Here is an 18435-nt window from a genome sequence, read left to right as displayed (position 1 = left end):
CTGTTTCTTCTGCTTTCCAGGTTGGTAATCTTCTTTGTTCATTTTTCATTAGATAATGATATGTTGCAGAGCTTACTCATGTCTTCTAAGTCCGCTTCCAGTATCGACAAAGCTTCTTTATTCTCCTTAATTTGCTTATCATGTTCAATTAGAGTTTGTTGAATAGTGTCCAACTTGACGTTAAGCGGTTGAAATTCCTCAAAGTTCTGTTCTTTGCTTTTTAAGAAAATTTCCAATTGATTCCAAAGTGGTTGGAAAATCAAAAAACAGGAATTCTGCGGATGCTGGAAATTCAAGCAACACACATCAAAGTTGCTGGTGAAACGCAGCAGGCCAGGCAGCATCTCTAGGAAGAGGTACAGTCGACGTTTCGGGCCGAGACCCTTCGTCAGGACTAACTGAAGGAAGAGTTAGTAAGAGATTTGAAAGTGGGAGGGGGAGGGGGAGATCCAAAATGATAGGAAAAGACAGGAGGGGGAGGGATGGAGCCAAGAGCTGGACAGGTGATTGGCAAAAGGGATATGAGAGGATCATGGGACAGGAGGCCCAGGAAGAAAGACAAGGGGGGGGGAACCCAGAGGATGGGCAAGGGGTATAGTCAGAGGAACAGAGGGAGAAAAAGGAGAGTGAGAGAAAGAATGTGTGTATATAAATAAATAACCAATGGTGTACGAGGGGGAGGTGGGGCATTAGTGGAAGTTAGAGAAGTCGATGTTCATGCCATCAGGTTGGAGGGTACCCAGACGGAATATAAGGTGTTGTTCCTCCAACCTGGAGAATCATCATCTTTTTCTTTTACAGAGGATTTAGTCTTTCTCAAAGACATAATAGAGCAATATTGAGATAATAACATTTCAAAAAACTGGTAGGAAACAAAAAGGTAAGGTAGGAGCAAGTTCAAAAAGATGTTACCCCATCGGCTGCCAGCAGTGCTCTCCATGTTTTCCTAACTTGTCTGTTCCTATCCCTCTCCAATGCTATGGCAAAGGAGATAGAATTGTTATCACTATCTCCAAAATGCTCTCCCACTGAGAGATCTGACACCTCATCAGGTTCATTTCCCAATACCAGATCAAGTACAGCCTCTCCTCTTGTAGGCTTATCTGATATTCTGTCAAGAAACCTTCCTGAACATACCTAACAAACTCCACTCCATCTAAACCCCTTGCTCTAGGGAGATGCCAATCGATATTTGGAAAATTAAAAACTCCCACCACGACAGCCCTGTTATTATTACACCTTTCCAGAATCTGTCTCCCTGTCTGCTCCTTGATGTCCCTGTTACTATTGGGTGGTCTATAAAAAACACCCAGTAGTTATTGACCCCTTTCTGTTTCAACTTCCACCGAGAGACTCCATAGACAATCCCTCCATGACTTCCTCTTTTTCTGCAGCCATGACACTATCTCTGATCAAGTGTCACGCCCCCACCTCTTTTGCCTCCCTCCCTGTCCTTTCTGAAACATCTAAAGCCTGGCACTTGAAGTAACCATTCCTGCCCGAGCCGTCCAAGTCTCTGTAATGGCCACAACATCATAGCTCCAGGTAGTACCGTGCCGTCAGAAGTGCCCACCTCCCGCCAAATGGGTCCTCGTCTCCTGGGTCGGGGAGCCGGGGATCGGGATCACTGTCTGCGGGCTGAAGATATCACTCCATGGCTCGGGTCCTCACTTACTTTCTCCACACGTTTTTACTTATAATTTTGATTTTTAGTTTTTGCATTTAGGTGTTTTATTATCTCTAGCAACAGCAAGACTGTGCATTTTTGCACTTTTAATATTTTGGTATACTTTAATTTACATTTTGGATTTTGATTCTGATTTTTTTTGCGACGGCAGCCATTTTTTAAAAACCCTGTCACTAGTGAATTCTGAAGACTTGTGTGGATATTATACCGCGTCATCACATTGTCTTTGTTTTGGAACGTGGACTACCTCACTTTATTATGGCCTACTGTAAACCTCATTGGGCCTACATTATACCAATCTTCATGCTACTTATGTTCAGGATTAGTAGTGTTAGTCAGCTTTCAATTTCTACTCTGCATCTTGTGGAACACTGGACCGCACCAGTTGTTGTTTCTAAGTCTACAGACCCCGGTGAGTCAGTTCCGTGTTTTGAACTCAAGTCATGGACAACTCTTCTATCAAGTTATCAAGACAAACTTTAATAATCACTCTTGTGTCAGTGTTGCATGGTTTCTTATGTTAGCTGGTGATGTTGCTGTAAATCCAGGACCAGTTCATTAGCCTAAGTACCCTTGTCAAGTTTGTAAAAATGCAGCCAAATGGGGACAAGAATGCCTGCAATGTGACCATTGTCAAGAATGGTTTCACATTCAATGTTCAGGCATGAATAGAAACATTTACCAAATTCTCGAGCAATGTTCCTCGTACTCTTGGGTATGGTGTACATGCGGAATGCCAAATTTTGAGTTTTCATATTTTGGATCTTTGAACAAGTTTAGTGACTCAAGTATTTATAATTTGCTCTCAAGTATTGATAGCCTGCCATTGGACATGAACTTCAGCAAACCAGTCATGGCATCTGGCCCTAACAAGAATGCTACTGAGTCTAATGGCAATAAAACGTGCCAAATTAAGTCTTCAAAACTAAACAAAAGGATCGTTCTCTCAAGATAATAAATGTTAATTGTCAAGAGTGTGCGTGCAAAGCTCTCGGGTTTCCATCTCCTCCAGGAAGAAAATCCTGATGTAATTGTAGGCACACAGCTTTTTTTTTTACTGTGCCCATGGTCTGTTCTTCATCAAATTATGGTCTTGTTTTGCACTGCTGTAACTATACATTATAATTATGTGGTTCTGTCAGTGATAGTCTTTAGTTTGTCCTGTTTTTCTGTGATATCACTCTGGAGGAACATTGTATCATTTCTTAATGCATGCATGCATTTCTAAATGACAATAAACAAGGACTGAGTGTTCTCATAATCTAAATATTACCATTGGGGAGATTTTTCCATCAAATTTCCAAATTTTTTGCAAGGATCGTAGCGAGGAAGGGAATGCACGTGGTGGTGTCTTTATAGCTGTTAAAGACAATTTAATTGCACAGGATGAAATGAATTAGATCAGCCTGACTGTGAAATGAAATGGATCAGTATTCATGTGAGGGGTATCGCACCCATTTATATTGGCACCTTCTACCACTCTCAGAAGACTGGAATTGACTATATGCATCAACTTGAAAGTTCAACTGAAAAAATCCCTAAGCGTGCATCCATCTAGTTATGAGAGGATTTCAACATGCCAGATGTTAATTGGAATTACAATAGCTTGTTGCCTTGTGGAAGATACCCTGGTCCAAGTAAGATGATGACTGAAATAGCACTTGATCATAATCTTCATCAAGTTGTTACTCAGCCTACAAGAGGCCAGAGTCTACTTGATCTGCGTTTCACAAACAACCCAGCTTTTGTTAGTAAAATAGAGGATCAAACCAGGGATTAATAACCATGATATTGTTATTGTGGATACCTCAATCAAACCAAAAATAGTTTTAAAACCAAAGCGTAAAATGTTCATTTTTGCCAAAGCCAATTACCAAAACATATCTGAGGACCTCAGTACCCTCAACAGTCAGCTTACTGATGACGTCATTGTGAACTCTGATATTGACAGCTTATAGACTAAGTTTATTAACACAATACAGAAATCTATGGATACCAACATTTCTCACAAAATGAGCTCTTCCAAACCAAGCTTACCATGGGTTAATGCTTCGCTTAAGAGGAGTATTAGGAAGAAACGCAAGTTGTATAATCGTGCCAGAATGACAGGTGATTTTTCTACTTGGGATGAGTTTAAACTCCTTTGGAGAAAGGTTGACAGGCAGATGAGAAAACTTCACCGTGATTATGTGTATGATATTGGTACAAGTCTCCAGAGTAAAAATACCAAACCTTTCTGGAACTACGTGAAAGCTATACGTCGGGAAGTATTCGGTGTCTCCCCATTATCATATATGGGAAGGACTGTTTCCGGTGCAAAGGAGAAAGCGGAAGTACTCAACCAACAGTTTTGCTCTGCTTTCACAAGAGAAGACATCTCATCAGTGTCGGACTTAGAACATAGTAGTGTTCCAAATATGCTGAATATCAACATTACCACCGCAGGTGTTGAAAAATTATTGAAAAACCTCCAGGCCCACAAAGCCGCAGGACCTGATAATGTGCCAGCCCGTATTCTCAAAGAATGTGCCACTAGTGCCACTCCAATACTCCAAAGATCTATCAAGTGTCTCTGTCTACTGGAACCTTGCCTAAAGACTGGCTCAGTGCCAATGTCATTCCAATCTACAAGAAAGGGGACAGGTCTTCACCATCTAACTACCGTCCTGTGTCACTTACTTGTATTGCAAGCAAGCAGTTAGAACACATTATTCACAGCAATATCATGGGACATCTGGAGAGATTCTCACTCCTCTCCGACAGACAACATGCATTTAGGAGTGGACGGTCTTGTGAAACAGTTAGCCGGACTCGTTAATGATCTAGCCTAGATTCTGGATGCAAAGAGTCAAGTTGACCTTTGCATAATGGATTTTAGTAAAGCTTTTGATACCGTACCACATCAATGCCTGTTAGCTAAACTTGACCATCTTGGCATCCGAGGCTCTACCAAGGACTGGATCAAAAGCTTTCTAACTAAACGGCACCAGAAGGTATTAATCGACAGGCAATCCTCATCCAGCAGTCCAGTATTTTTGGGAGTACCACAGGGCACTGTATTGGGCCCACTATTTTTTTATCTTATATAAATGACCTTCCAACTTGTGTTACATCTGAAATCAGATTGTTTGCAGATGACCTGATTCTGTACAGACCCATAAATTCTCCAAATGACTGCAATACTCTTCAACAAGACATTAACTTGCTGTGCAAGTGGGAGTCCTCCTGGCAGATGAAATTTAACATCCCAAAGTGCTACAATATGAGAATGACCCACAAGAAAAAAATTTTACCATCATCAGTACTTCATGGGAAACTTTGCACTCCAGGAAGTAAAATATCACCCCTACTTGGGCATTGAACTGTCAGATAACCTTAGTTGGGCAAAACACATCAACCAAACCATTTCAAGTGCCAACAAAATCCTTGGCCTTCTACGGCGTAACTTCTGGAATTGCTCAAAAACCACAGAAGAAATTGCTTATAAAACTCTCGTCTGTCCAAGACTTGAATACTGTTGTGCCATTTGGGATCCCTACCAAACCATTCACATCAATAATCTTGAGAAAGTCCAGAGAAGAGCTGCCAGGTTTGTAACCAGTGATTACAGAAAGACCAGCAGTGTTACAGATATGCTTCTCGACCTCAAATGGGATACCCTCCAAAGACGCCACACAATAGCCAGGCTTACTACAATTTACAAGGAAACTCATTCATTAACACCTCCAACATTAGTCACCTTTTGTGCAACCAGAATAACAGACCAGCAAACTGACAAAACCAATCCCTGAACTACAAGATCATTCGGACCAACAAGGACTGCTACCGCTACTCACTGTACCCTGGGACCATTCCAGTTTGGAACTCCCTGCCACCACACATTAAATCTGCCACTGATAGTAAAACTTTCAAGTCGCTGCTCTTAAACACCACAATTTAAATTACAACTGCATGTATGAGGGACTGCACGTTCATAGCCCAGCGGCAGCGGTGGGTGCAGTATGGACAAGACGAGACAAGACTGATCCATGCTCTAAGCTCATCCGCTTTGTTCATAATACTCCTTGCATTAAAATAGGCACATCTCAAACCATCGGTCTGAGCGCGTCTCTTCTCTATCACCTACCTATCCTCCCTCTTGCACTGTCTCCAAGCTTTCTCTATTTGTGAGCCAACCACCTCTTCCTCCGTCTCTTCAGTTCTGTTCCCACCCTCCAGCAATTCTAGTTTAAACTCTCCCCAATAGCCTTCGCAAACCTCCCCACCAGGATATTGCTCCCCCTGGGATTCAAGTGCAACCTGTCCTTTCTGTACAGGTACCACCTGCCCCAAAGGAAGTCCCAATGATCCAGAAATCTGAATCCCTGCCCCCTGCTCCAATCCCTCAGCTACGCATTTATCATCCACCTCATTCTATTCCTACTCTCACTGTCACATGGCACAGGCAGTAATCCCGAGATTACTACCTTTGTGGTCCTGTTTCTCAATTTTCTTCCTAACTCCCTGTAGTCTGTTTTTAGGACCTTCTCCCTTTTCCTACCTATGTCGTTGGTACCATTATGTACCACAACCTTTGGCTGTTATCCTTCCCACTTCAAGATATCATGGATGCGATCAGAAACATCCTGGACCCTAGCACCTGGAAGGCAAACCACCATCCATGCTTCTTTCCTGCGTCCACGAAACTGCCTGTCTGACCCCCTAACTACAGAGTCCCCTATCACTGCTGCCATCCTCTTCCTTTCCCTACCCTTCTGAGCCACAGGGCCAGACTATGTGCCAGAGGTGTGGCCACTGTTGCTTGCCCAGGTAGGCCAACCCCAACAGTACTCCAGCAGGAGTACTTATTGTTATGGGGGAAAGCCACAGGGGTACTCTCTAGCCTCTGACTCCTGGCCTTCCCTGTCCTGTCACCCACTTATCTGTCTCCCGAGGCCCCGGTGTGACTACCTGCCTATAGCTCCTATCTATCACCTCCTCACTCTCCCCAACCACACGAAGGTCATCAAGCTGCATCGCCAGTTCCCTAACACAGTCCCTAAGGAGCTGCAGCTTGACCTGGCACAGGTGTGACCGTCCAGGAGGCCGGGAGTCTCCAGGACTTCCCACATCTGACACCAAGCACAGAACACCAGCCTCACACACGTTCTTCCTGTCTGTATTCTACACAGGCAACCTACCTCCACGCGTTATCGCCGAAGCCCCGTTGAACCAAAGCCCTCCTACTCTGTCTCCCTCTGCTCCATCATCTACTCTATAAAGCTGTCTCCTTTTAAATTCTTCTCATTGTTCTAACTGGTTGATGTCCATGTGCTTACGCAGTTGTGCCTCAATCAAATCACTGAAGAAATAACACTATCCTAGTAGTTGAATATCCTAACACTAGGTTTTTTTATTCACAAAACTGTTGCAGGTTGTGTCTCTCCACCGACCCCACCAATACTCCTGAAGAATTAATGTAACACTGAATCAAATCCTTCAATTATAATCATACAGTCGACGATAGATTTTAAATGTTCAGAGGAACCTATAAAAATAAAAATCACCGAAGAAATAAAACTCAAAAAGCCTTTCTCCAAGAAAGGTTACAATTGTTAAAGGTTACATAAATAAGATAAATTTAATAACTTTCTGAAATTCCAAATCAGAAACTTGGATCAGTGTCATTTGGATTAACAGAATCATAATCTTCCAGCAATGAGAGATGGGATGTTTTACTTACGGGGAGAATTGGATCGACTGGAATTTACCCCCTATTATAGATTTACTGAGTACGCCCACAAGAAAATAAATCTCAGAGTTGTATATGGATGTACTTTGATAACAGATTTACTTTGAACCTTGTTACAAAAAAGGGCAAGGGGCTCTCCATAGAGGCATATAAAGTTATGAAGTTCATACATAGGCTGGATAGCAGGAAACTATTCTCCATGATGGAGACGCTTAAAACCAGAGGGCATAGATTAAAAATAAGGAGTATGAGATTTAGAGGGGATGGAAGGTAGTTTTATTCCCTGCAGAGGGAGGTTGCAATGTGAGATGCACTACTTGAGAAGGTGGAAGATTCTGTCATTTATACATGTTAGAAACTTCTGGATGATCAGCCGAATTGCCAAAACAAAGTCAGCTGCAGGTCAAATGCTGAAATATGGGATTAGTACAGATTGGTACCCGATGGTCAGTATATGTTTATGCTGTATAACTCTAAGACATCTGTCAGCCTGCCATGACAATCCTGGCTCTATGAAAGAGCTGACCAATGCACTACACACTACAATATGTGTCTACACAATTATTCCCTGTCAAATACATGTTTAACTGCCTTTTGAATGTCTCTCAGCATCTATTACTATCGTGTTATTCACAGCTCAACAAATAATATTAAATAAAAAAAAGTATCTTTTCACCTTAATTTTACTTCACACTTATTTTAAAGTTATGACTTCAGATTACTGTAACCATTAGAGAAAATCCCTGCTGATTTGGACGTGGCTTGGTTCCAGCACTCTCCGATTACTTATATCCCAGGCAGGAGTATAAAATCTTGGCTAATACCCAGGTGCAGTATTTTGCTGAAGAAGCAAGATATTAAACTAACAACTCAACTGCCCTCAAGTGGATATACAAAATTCCACAGCTCTATCTAAAGTTCAGCAGATTTGACCTTAGTATCTGGTCAATATTTATTCCTCAACTTATGTCATTAAAAAGAGACTCTGGTGATTATCACATGACAGTCTGAAAGAACTTGCTTTGTGAGACATTTTGCATTTCAACACCTAAGGAGTCCTGTAAAATTCCAAGATACTGAAAGAGGTGAGTCAATACATTTTTTTCTACAGTTGCCCTTCTCCTTTTGGTCTTTGAATATTTATTTTGAGATACCCCATGGTAATAGGTCCTTCTGGCCCGATAAGCCCACGCCACCGAATTACACACGTGACGAATTAACCAACGGAGCTGCTAACATTTTTGGGATGCGAGAGGAAACAGGAGAACACGGAGAAAGCCCACACATTACAGACAGTGGCGAGAACAGAGCCTAGGTCGATGATGCTATGGCTAATTTTACATTTTTCTCTGTTATCATATCCAATATTTTGATTCCCTCCTCCACTATTCAACATCACTCTTGCCTTTCACAAACAGTCGCAAATCCTCATTCAGTATCCTCATTATCTTGTACCTCTGCAAAAAAATCCCAAATTCTTTTAACTATTATGAAATATAGGTGGCGGAAACAGAAATTCTTGGTCAACAGGCAGGGATACAACAGGTATCTGTATAAAGCTGCAACATTCACAGGATTTATAAAACACTATACTAGCATTACTATTAATGTTGATGAATATGGCGTTGTACATGCACCAAACTTCAGCACTTTAAACAGTCCTTAAAATTCCTCTGATGAAAGAGCATCAAATATCACTGCAAATTAGGAAGAGTAGCACATGATGTTTCATTTAGTTACAAGAGCAACACACACAAAATGCTGGAAGAGGTCAGCAGGTCACTCAGCATCTATTGAGAGGAATAAACAGACAACATTTCCAGCCGAGACCTTTTGCCAAGACTTGAAAGGAAGGGGGAGGAAGCCAGAATAAAGTGGTCGGGGGAGGGGAAGGGAAGGAGTACAAGGTGGCAGGTGATAGGTGAAAACAGGTGAGGGAAAGGTTTATGGGAAGGGGAGGGGGAGATGAAATTGGAAGCTGGGACGTGATAGATGGAAAAGGTAAAGGTCTGAAGGAGAAAATTCTTAGGGATAGGTCAACTGAACATTTGGAAACCCATGGCCTAATTAGGGATCTCTGCTGTTTGTGATGTATATAAATGACCTGAATGAAAATTTAGATGGGTGGGTTAGTAAATTTGTAGATGATACCAAGATTGGTGGAAATGTGGAGAGTGTAGAAGACTGGCAGAGGATACAGCATAATATAGACCAGTTGCAGATATGGGCTGAGAAATGGCAGATGGAGTTTAACCCAGATAAATGTGAGGATTGCACCTCGGTAGGGCAAATGCAAGGAGACAATACACTGTGAAGGCCAAGATTCTTTAACAGCGCTGCTGAGCAGAGGGATCTTGGGATCCAAGTTCATGACTCCCTGAAAATGGCTACACAGGTTGAAAAGGTGGTTAAGAAGGCATATGGAATGCTTGCTTTTATTAGTCGATCGAGGCATTGAGTTCAAAAGTCAGGAGTTTATGTTGCAACTTTATAAAACTCCATTCAGGCCACATCTGGAATATTGCATACAGTTCTGGTCACCTCACTGAGGAGGCTGTTCAAGGATGTTGAGGCTTTGGAGAGGGAGCAGGAGTGGTTCACCAGGATGCTGCCTGGTTTAGAGGGCATCTGCTATTGCAAGAGGCTGGATAAACTTGGGTTGTTTTCTCTGGAGCTTCAGCGACTGATGAGAGATCTGATAGAGGTTTACAAGATTATGAGAGGCATAGATAGAGTGAACAGAGAGCATCTGTTTCCCAGGGTTGAAATGTCTCAGGGATCAGAACTGGAGAGAATGAGCAGCTTCAGGTTCCTGGGTGTCAAGATCTCAGAGGATCTAACCTGGTCCCAACATATCGATGCAGTTATAAAGAAGACAGTGGCTATACTTTATTAGGAGTTTGAAGAGATTTGGCATGTCAATAAGTACACTCAAAAACTTCTGTAGTTGTACTATGGAGAGCATTCTGACAGGCTGCATCACTGTTTGATATGGAGGGGCTACTGCACAGGACCAAAAGAAGCTGCATACGGTTGTAAATCTAGTCGGCTCCATCTTGGGTACTAGCCTACAAAGTACCCAGGACATTTTTAGGGAGCGGTGTCTCAGAAAGGCAGCGTCCATTATTAAAGACCTCCAGCACCCAGGACATGCCCTTTTCTCACTGTTACCATCAGGTAGGAGGTACAGAAGCCTGAAGGCACACACTCAGTGATTCAGGAACAGCTCTTGCCCCTCTGTCAGCCGATTCTTTGGACACTACCTTACTTTTTTAAAAAAAATACAGTATTTCTGTTTTTGCACGTTAAAAAATCTATTCGATATTCATAATTGATTTACTTGTTTATTTATTATTTTTATTTTATTTATTTTTATTCTCTGCTATATTATGTATTGCATTGAACTGCTGCTGCTAAGTTAACAAATTTCACGTCACATGCCTGATTCTGATTCTGATAATACCAGAGGGCATGCACTGAAGGTGAGAGGGGATAGGTTCAAGGGGGTGTGAGGGGTACATTTTTTACTCAGAAAGTGGTGAATGCCTGGAATAAGCTGCCTGGCATGCTGGTAGAGGAAAATACATTAGAGGCTTTTAAGCGATGTTTGGATAGGCACACGAACATAAGGAAAATCAAGGGATATGGACATGGGTACGTAGGTAGGAGGGATTAGTGCTCGGATTTTTTTGATTTGCTTTTTAACTGGTTCACCGCAACGCTGTGGGCCACATGGCCTGCTCCTGTGCTGTACTCCATGTTCTAAGAAGCAATCTGATAAGAAAGAAGAGTAGACTACAGAAGAAAGGGAAGAAGGATGGGTCAGAATGGGGAATAGAAAAAGGGGGGGGGGGGGGGGTTAGAGAAAGCACCAGAAGTTAGGGAAATTGATGTTCATGTCATCAGGTTGGCAGCTATACAGATGAAAAATGAGGTATTGCACCTCCAACCTGAGAGTAGCCTCACTGTGACCGTAGAGGAGGTCATGGACTGATGTGCTGGAATGGAGATGGGAAGTCCAATTTAATGGGGGTCGATTTGATGAAAGTTTTTTTCATAGTAAAAAAGAACCTAAACCTGTGTGTAAGATCATAGTTCAAATAGATTCACCACCATATTAAGAAATTGTCAATACTTCTATATAGGGAAATAAACCTCTCAATCCACATCAATCTAGTTCCACAGCTACCCAAATCTTTGCCACAGAGAGCGCAAAAAATTCCATGGAATGAAATTTCCCCATAAAATGATGACTATATGACTATCTCCCCAAAAAAAGTGATTGAGCAGCAATGGAAATGAAAACCCTCATAACTGGCAGGGTTCCTACTGAGTGAAACTTTCACCTCCTACAAAGTGAAACCTAACATCACAAATGGCTACGATGCTTTGCTCCCAGATGAACTCATCACCTTTTATGCAGGTTTGAAATGGAGAATAAAACTACAGCTACGTGAGTCCCTGCATTATCGAGTGAACCTATGATCTCTGATTCAGAGGCCGACATCAGAACATCTTTCAAGACGATGAACCCCCATAAAGCATCAGGCCTTAATGGTGTACCTGATGTTTTGAAAAACTGTGCAACCAACTGACCAGAATGCTCAAGGATATATTCATTCTCTCACTGCTGCAGTCTGAAGTTCCCACCTGCATCAACAGGGCGACAATCATACCAGTACCCAAGAAAAGCAGTGTGAGCTGCTTCAATGACTATTGCCCAGTGGCACTCATATCTACAGAGAAATGCTTGAGAGATTGGTCACGGCTAGAATCAACTCCTATCTAAGCAAGGACCCGGATCCATTGCAATTTGCTTATCGCCACAATGGATGCAATCTCACTGGCTCTCCACTCGACCTTGAATCACCTGGGCAATAACAATATCTACGTCAGACTGCTGTTTATTGGCTACAACTCAGCGTTCAACACAATCATACTGTCAGTTCTCATCAACAAATCCAAGACCTGGGTCTTAGCATCTCTCTCTGCAACTGGATCCCTAACTTCCTCTTCGGAAGACCTCAGCCTGTGCAGATCGGAAATAACATCCCCTCCTCACTGACAATCAACATTGGTGCACCTCAAGAATGGATGCTTAGCCCATTGCTCTACTCTGTCTACGCCCACAATTGTGTTACAAGGCACAGCTCAAACACCATCTATAAGTTTATTGACGACACAACTATGGTTGGCAGAATTTCAGATGGTAACTAGGAGACATACAGGAGTCAGATAGATCAGCTGCACTTACAACATGCTGGAGGAACTCAGCAGGTCAGGCAGCATCCATGGAAAAAGATCGGTCGACGTTTCGGGCCGGAACCCTTCGTCAGGACTGAAGAGAGAAGGGGCAGAGGCCCTATAAAGAAGGTGGGGGGAGGGTGGGAAGGAGAAGGCTGGTAGGTTCCAGGTGAAGAATCAGTAAGGGGAAAGATAAAGGGGTGGGGGAGGGGAAGCAGGGAGGTGATAGGCAGGAAAGGTGAAGAAGGAATAGGGGAAAACACAATGGGTAGTAGAAGGAGGCGGAACTATGAGGGAGGTGATAGGCAGCTGGGGGAGGGGGCAGAGTGACATAGGGATAGAGGAAGGGAGGGGGAGGGAATTACCGGAAATTGGGAGAATTCTATGGGGCTGGAGACTACCTAGACAGTATATGAGGTGATGCTCTAACCTGAGTTTAGCCTCACCATGGCAGTACAGGAGGCCATATATGGACATATCTGAATGGGAGTGGGAAGCAGAGTTTAAGTGGGTGGCTGCTGGGAGATCCTGTCTGTTGTGGCAGACGGAGTGGAGGTGCTCGACGAAGCGGTCCCCCAATCTGCGTTGGGTTTCACCGATGTAGAGGAGGCGGCACCGGGAGCACCAGATGCAATAGATGACCCCAACAGACTCACAAGTGAAGTGTTGCCTCACTTGGAAGTGTCTATATTTCATTAAGAGTGTAAGCAGAATTGATATGCCACAAAAGACACTTGCAAATTTCTACAGATGTACTATGGAGAGCATTCTAACTGTATCACCGACTGGCATGGAGGGGCCACTGTACAGGATCGGAAGAAGCTGCAGAAAATTGTGAGTCAGCTCTATCCTTGGCATTGGCCTCCCTAGCATCCAGGACATCTTCAAAAGGTGATTCCTCAAAAAGGCATCATCAATTGTTAAGGGCCCCCATCACCAAGGACACAGCCTCTCACTGCTACCATCAAGGAGGTACTGAAGCCTGAACACACACCATCAACATTTCAGAAACAGCTTCTTCCCATCCACCATTAGATTTATGAATGGACGATGAACCCATGAACACTACCCCAGTATTGTTCTTTGCTCTTTTTGCACTAATTTAATTAATTTTTCTTCTTTATATTTACTTCTTATTGTAAATTATAGTTTTATTATGTATTTCAATGTACTGCTACCACAGAACAATAAATTTTACAACATATGCCAGTAATATTAAACCTGATTCTGATATGCAGCTAAGTTAGGCCTTGAACTTTTAGTGGTAGTGCTAATACTTACTGCGAATCTTCAGCATTACCCGGGTTGCACTGCTTACTATTGCATTTTTCATTCCAGTAATCACTCAGTTTCTGCCCAACAGCTTGAATTGTAAGCCTTTAATTTAGAAATAAAGCATTAAAAGTTCATTCGAAGAAATAAACTCCATTCTAAATCTCCATCATAAATTCAGTGTGCAGACATCCCACCCTGCAAAAACTCATTTCAGGGAGGTAGCACCATCAATTTGGGGAGACTCGCGGAACCTCCAGGTGAGGTGGGATGTCTGCAATAGCTATGTCTCCTTAGCAGCTAGCCAGCTAGTTTAAATAATGTTAGCCATGCCAATGAACGAATGACAGCTGTTAAACTCACCTCAACGTGTCTTTTACAGTCTTAACCCACCATGGGCAATAGAAAAGTCACTATTGCAAACAGTGCAGCGAGCAACACTGTCATTATTTTTGACCCCTATTAGGCAGGGGTACACTTTAAGGTAGTCTGGGGTGACATACGTTTTATATTTTCTTTTCTTTGGAACACTCTGCCATGGCACGCTCTCGCTCGCTCTCTCTCTCTCGTGGTCGCTCTTGCGCTGTCTTGCTTTCTCTCTCTCGCTCTCAAAGAAATTGATTTCTGTGATATTGTATATAATTTGTGGGCATCAGGGAGCTACTATTAATATGCAGGAGACTCCCAGAACTTCCAGGAGAGGTGGGATGTCTGAGTTTGAATGCAGATTTTGTAGAAACAAGACTTTACTGCACACAGCACTGCATTGTGAGTTAGTCAGAGAGAGCCAAGTTCAACTATGCTTAAAAATAATTTAGATAGACACTCAAATAGGGAAAGCATTGAAGGCAAATGGCATGCCAAAGGTCAACATGATTGCAGTGGGCTTAAGGACCTATTTCTGTGCTGTACAACTCTTTAACACGGAAGAGTACAGGAATTCCACAGGGATTGGAGGGAGGTGAATGTTGTCCCCTTGTTCAAAAAAGGTAGTAGGGATAGTCCGGGTAATTATAGACCAGTGAGCCTTACTTCTGTGGTGGGAAAGCTGTTGGAAGATTCTTAGAGATAGGATCTACAGGCATCTAGAGAATCATGGTCTGATCAGGGACAGTCAGCATGGCTTTGTGAAGGGCAGATCGTGTCTAACAAGCCTGATAGAGTTCTTTGAGGAGGTGACCAGGCATATAGATGAGAGTAGTGCAGTGGATGTGATCTATACGGATTTTAGTAAGGCATTTGACAAGGTTCCACATGGAAGGCTTATTCAGAAAGTTAGAAGGCATGGGATCCAGGGAAGTTTGGCCAGGTGGATTTAGAATTGGCTTGCCTGCAGAAGGCAGAGGGTGGTGGTGGAGGGAGTACATTCAGATTGGAGGATTGTGACTAGTGGTGTCCCACAAGGATCTGTTCTGGGACCTCTACTTTTCGTGATTTTTATTAACGACCTGGATGTGGGGGTAGAAGGGTGGGTTGGCAAGTTTGCAGATGACACAAAGGTTGGTGGTGTTGTAGATAGTGTAGAGGATTGACAAAGATTGCAGAGAGACATTGATAGGATGCAGAAGTGGGCTGAGAAGTGGCAGATGGAGTTCAACCCGGAGAAGTGTGAGGTGGTACACTTTGGAAGGACAAACTCCAAGGCAGAGTACAAAGTAAATGGCAGTATACTTGGTAGTGTGGACGAGCACAGGGATCTCGGGGTACATGTCCACAGATCCCTGAAAGTTGCCTCACAGGTGGATAGGGTAGTTAAGAAAGCCTATGGGGTGTTAGCTTTCATAAGTTGAGGGATACAGTTTAAGAGTCGCGATGTAATGATGCAGCTCTATAAAACTCTGGTTAGGCCACACTTGGAGTACTGTGTCAGTTCTGGTCACCTCACTATAGGAAGGATGTGGAAGCATTGGAAAGGGTACAGAGGAGATTTACCAGGATGCTGCCTGGTTTAGAAGGTATGCATTATGATCAGAGATTAAGGGAGCTAGGGCTTTACTCTTTGGAGAGAAGGAGGATGAGAGGAGACATGATAGAGGTGTACAAGATAATAAGAGGAATAGATAGAATGGATAGCCAGCGCCTCTTCCCCAGGGCACCACTGCTCAATATAAGAGGACATGGCTTTAAGGTAAGGAGTGGGAAGTTCAAGGGGGATATTAGAGGAAGGTTTTTTACTCAGAGAGTGGTTGGTGTGTGGAATGCACTGCCTGAGTCAGTGGTGGAGGCAGATACACTAGTGAAGTTTAAGAGACTACTAGACAGGTATATGGAGGAATTTAAGGTGGGGGCTTATATGGGAGGCAGGGTTTGAGGGTCGGCACAATATTGTGGGCCGAAGGGCCTGTACCGTGCTGTACTTTTCTATGTTCTATGTTCTATTAATTCTTTAATGAAGCATTAAGAACATTATAAAGGGAAAGCCACGGTTATTTTCTTTTTTTCTAAATACCACCCATGTTCTCTTTAATCTTACTTTAATCATCCAAGAGCATCTTGACAGGAAGTGAAAGCTGATAGAATTGCCAGTGTTTCTATTAACACAGGGTATACCATCAAGTGGCAGCTGAGAATGCCCAAACACTACAAAACTCAAGGCTTTCAATTAAGTTTGAGGAATTTCATTGCAAAAAAAGAAAGGCCCATTGCTAATTCATCAAGACTTGGAGTATATAGGCAAATATTTATGATGAGATTAACAATGAGAAGAGGGCACATCCTGGGTGGTGGAGGTCCTTACTGATGGATGCTGCCTTTTTGAGCACTAAAATCACTAGATGGCTCAGAGAAAACAGTAGCATAAATGGGTTGGCACCATATTACAACGTGCCACAGAGATCAATGTTCAGTCCTCAACTTGTTAGTTTATATAATTAACTTGGTGGAAGGGACCACTGACAAACAAAGGGTGGGACGGTAGCATAGTGGTTAGCACAACGCTTCACAGTATCAGTGACCTGGGTTCAATTCCCACCACTATCTGTAAGGCGTTTGTTAGTTTTCTCCACAATTGCATGGGTTTCCTCCAGGTGCTCCAGTTTCCAGCCACAGTCTAAAGACATACTGGTTGGTACGTTAATTGGTCATTGTAAATTGTCTTGTAATTAGGTAGGATTAATTTGGGGATTTCTGGGCAGTGTGACTCCGAAGGGCCAGAAGGGCCTACTCCCTGCTGTATTTCAATTGAATGGATGGACAGATGTATAGATAATAAAGGCAAATCAAACCAGTCATACACAGAAGAAAAATATTCCGGATAGTAAAAGTTGGATAAAGAAAACTAAAAAAAAATGGTGGTTGGACTGAGCAAATTAAGCAGGATCTTTGCAGAAAGTACGATTTTTCAGGCTGCTGGCATTTTTTTAAAGAATTGCTAATCAATTCAGTAAATATTTGTCAAACTAATATGGAGAAATTTAAGGTGGGGGCTTATATGGGAGGCAGGGTTTGAGGGCCGGCACAATATTGTGGGCCGAAGGGTCTGTACTGTGCTGTATTATTCTATGTTCTATGTTCTAATATAGCCACCATCTGTCCGTCAATGTTGTCTAATCTGCTGAATATTTAATAATTTACTTCCTAATTACAACAAAATCACTGAGAAACAGCAGGATCCAGTCAGTCACAGATGAGAGGCTAACATACACTCAAATCACAGAATCAATGCCAGTAAGCTCAAAATGCACTCACTCATGAAAATATTTCAAGTGATCTGTTAGATTAAAGATCACTGGTAAATATATTACACATTACAAATTTCTTCTTACCTGTATTCATTTGAATAATCAAAGTCTTGTTTATTGTGTGTGGGTGTGAGAAAGTCACACTCAATGACTCCTATGACACCCACTCCCACTTCATTTGCCTGAGAGGGAATATAACAACAGTATTATTTTAGGCTTTGATGTCAAATAAAGACAATAATTTCAAATAGTGATGGATGTTGAAAAGTTATGAATACACTTACTCGAAGCTGACAACCAACTTTCTCATAGCATTTAATCAGACGATTTTTGTGATACATCATTATCCCATAATGTTCTTTGTTTCTCCAATTGAAGCCAAAGGTTATCTTTATGTTTTTCCCCTTCAAAGAACGTTAAGGAAACTACAGTCCAGTGATAATTATAATAGAAATTAACAATAAGCAGCCATTGCCTTCATGCTCTTTTGCATACTTCAGGTTAAAACAAAAGCAGTGCAAGTTTATGGCTGAAGTTACACTAATCTTCAACAATAGTAATGAAATTTAGCACAGATTCTTCTGGGACCTGTCTCATCATCTTCCTGCATTTCCTTTCCATCAGTTTAAGTAAATTGTATGTTAACAGTCTTCAAGAAGAGTTTGAATTATACCAAAAAATGAACACATAGATAGATAGATATCGACTACAACCACAATTTGTGGCAGATTGAAAATAAAAGAAATGGGTACGATTTAAGATGCAAAATATTTTTAATCCATTACCAGACAGTAACAATGCTTATCTGGGTACTACACATG

The 18435-nt window shown here is 42.3% G+C and overlaps 1 protein-coding gene across 2 annotated transcripts in view; it reads right to left on the bottom strand.

The window, feature by feature from the left end:
• Positions 1-18435, bottom strand: part of LOC134347846 (MORC family CW-type zinc finger protein 3-like) — a 109625-nt gene that overhangs the window by 40825 nt on the left and 50365 nt on the right. For both annotated transcript variants that reach the window (XM_063050337.1, XM_063050336.1), the window contains exons 8-10: positions 17899-18018; positions 17699-17796; positions 13944-14039 (exon numbers count right to left, since the gene is read on the bottom strand). In XM_063050337.1, the coding sequence (XP_062906407.1) occupies positions 13944-14039; positions 17699-17796; positions 17899-18018 (314 nt within the window). The remainder of the gene's footprint in view (positions 1-13943; positions 14040-17698; positions 17797-17898; positions 18019-18435) is intronic.

The sequence above is a fragment of the Mobula hypostoma genome, chromosome 6, assembly GCF_963921235.1.
Source record: "Mobula hypostoma chromosome 6, sMobHyp1.1, whole genome shotgun sequence".
Classification (NCBI taxonomy): domain Eukaryota; kingdom Metazoa; phylum Chordata; class Chondrichthyes; order Myliobatiformes; family Myliobatidae; genus Mobula; species Mobula hypostoma.
This window is presented reverse-complemented; position numbering and strand designations above follow the sequence as displayed.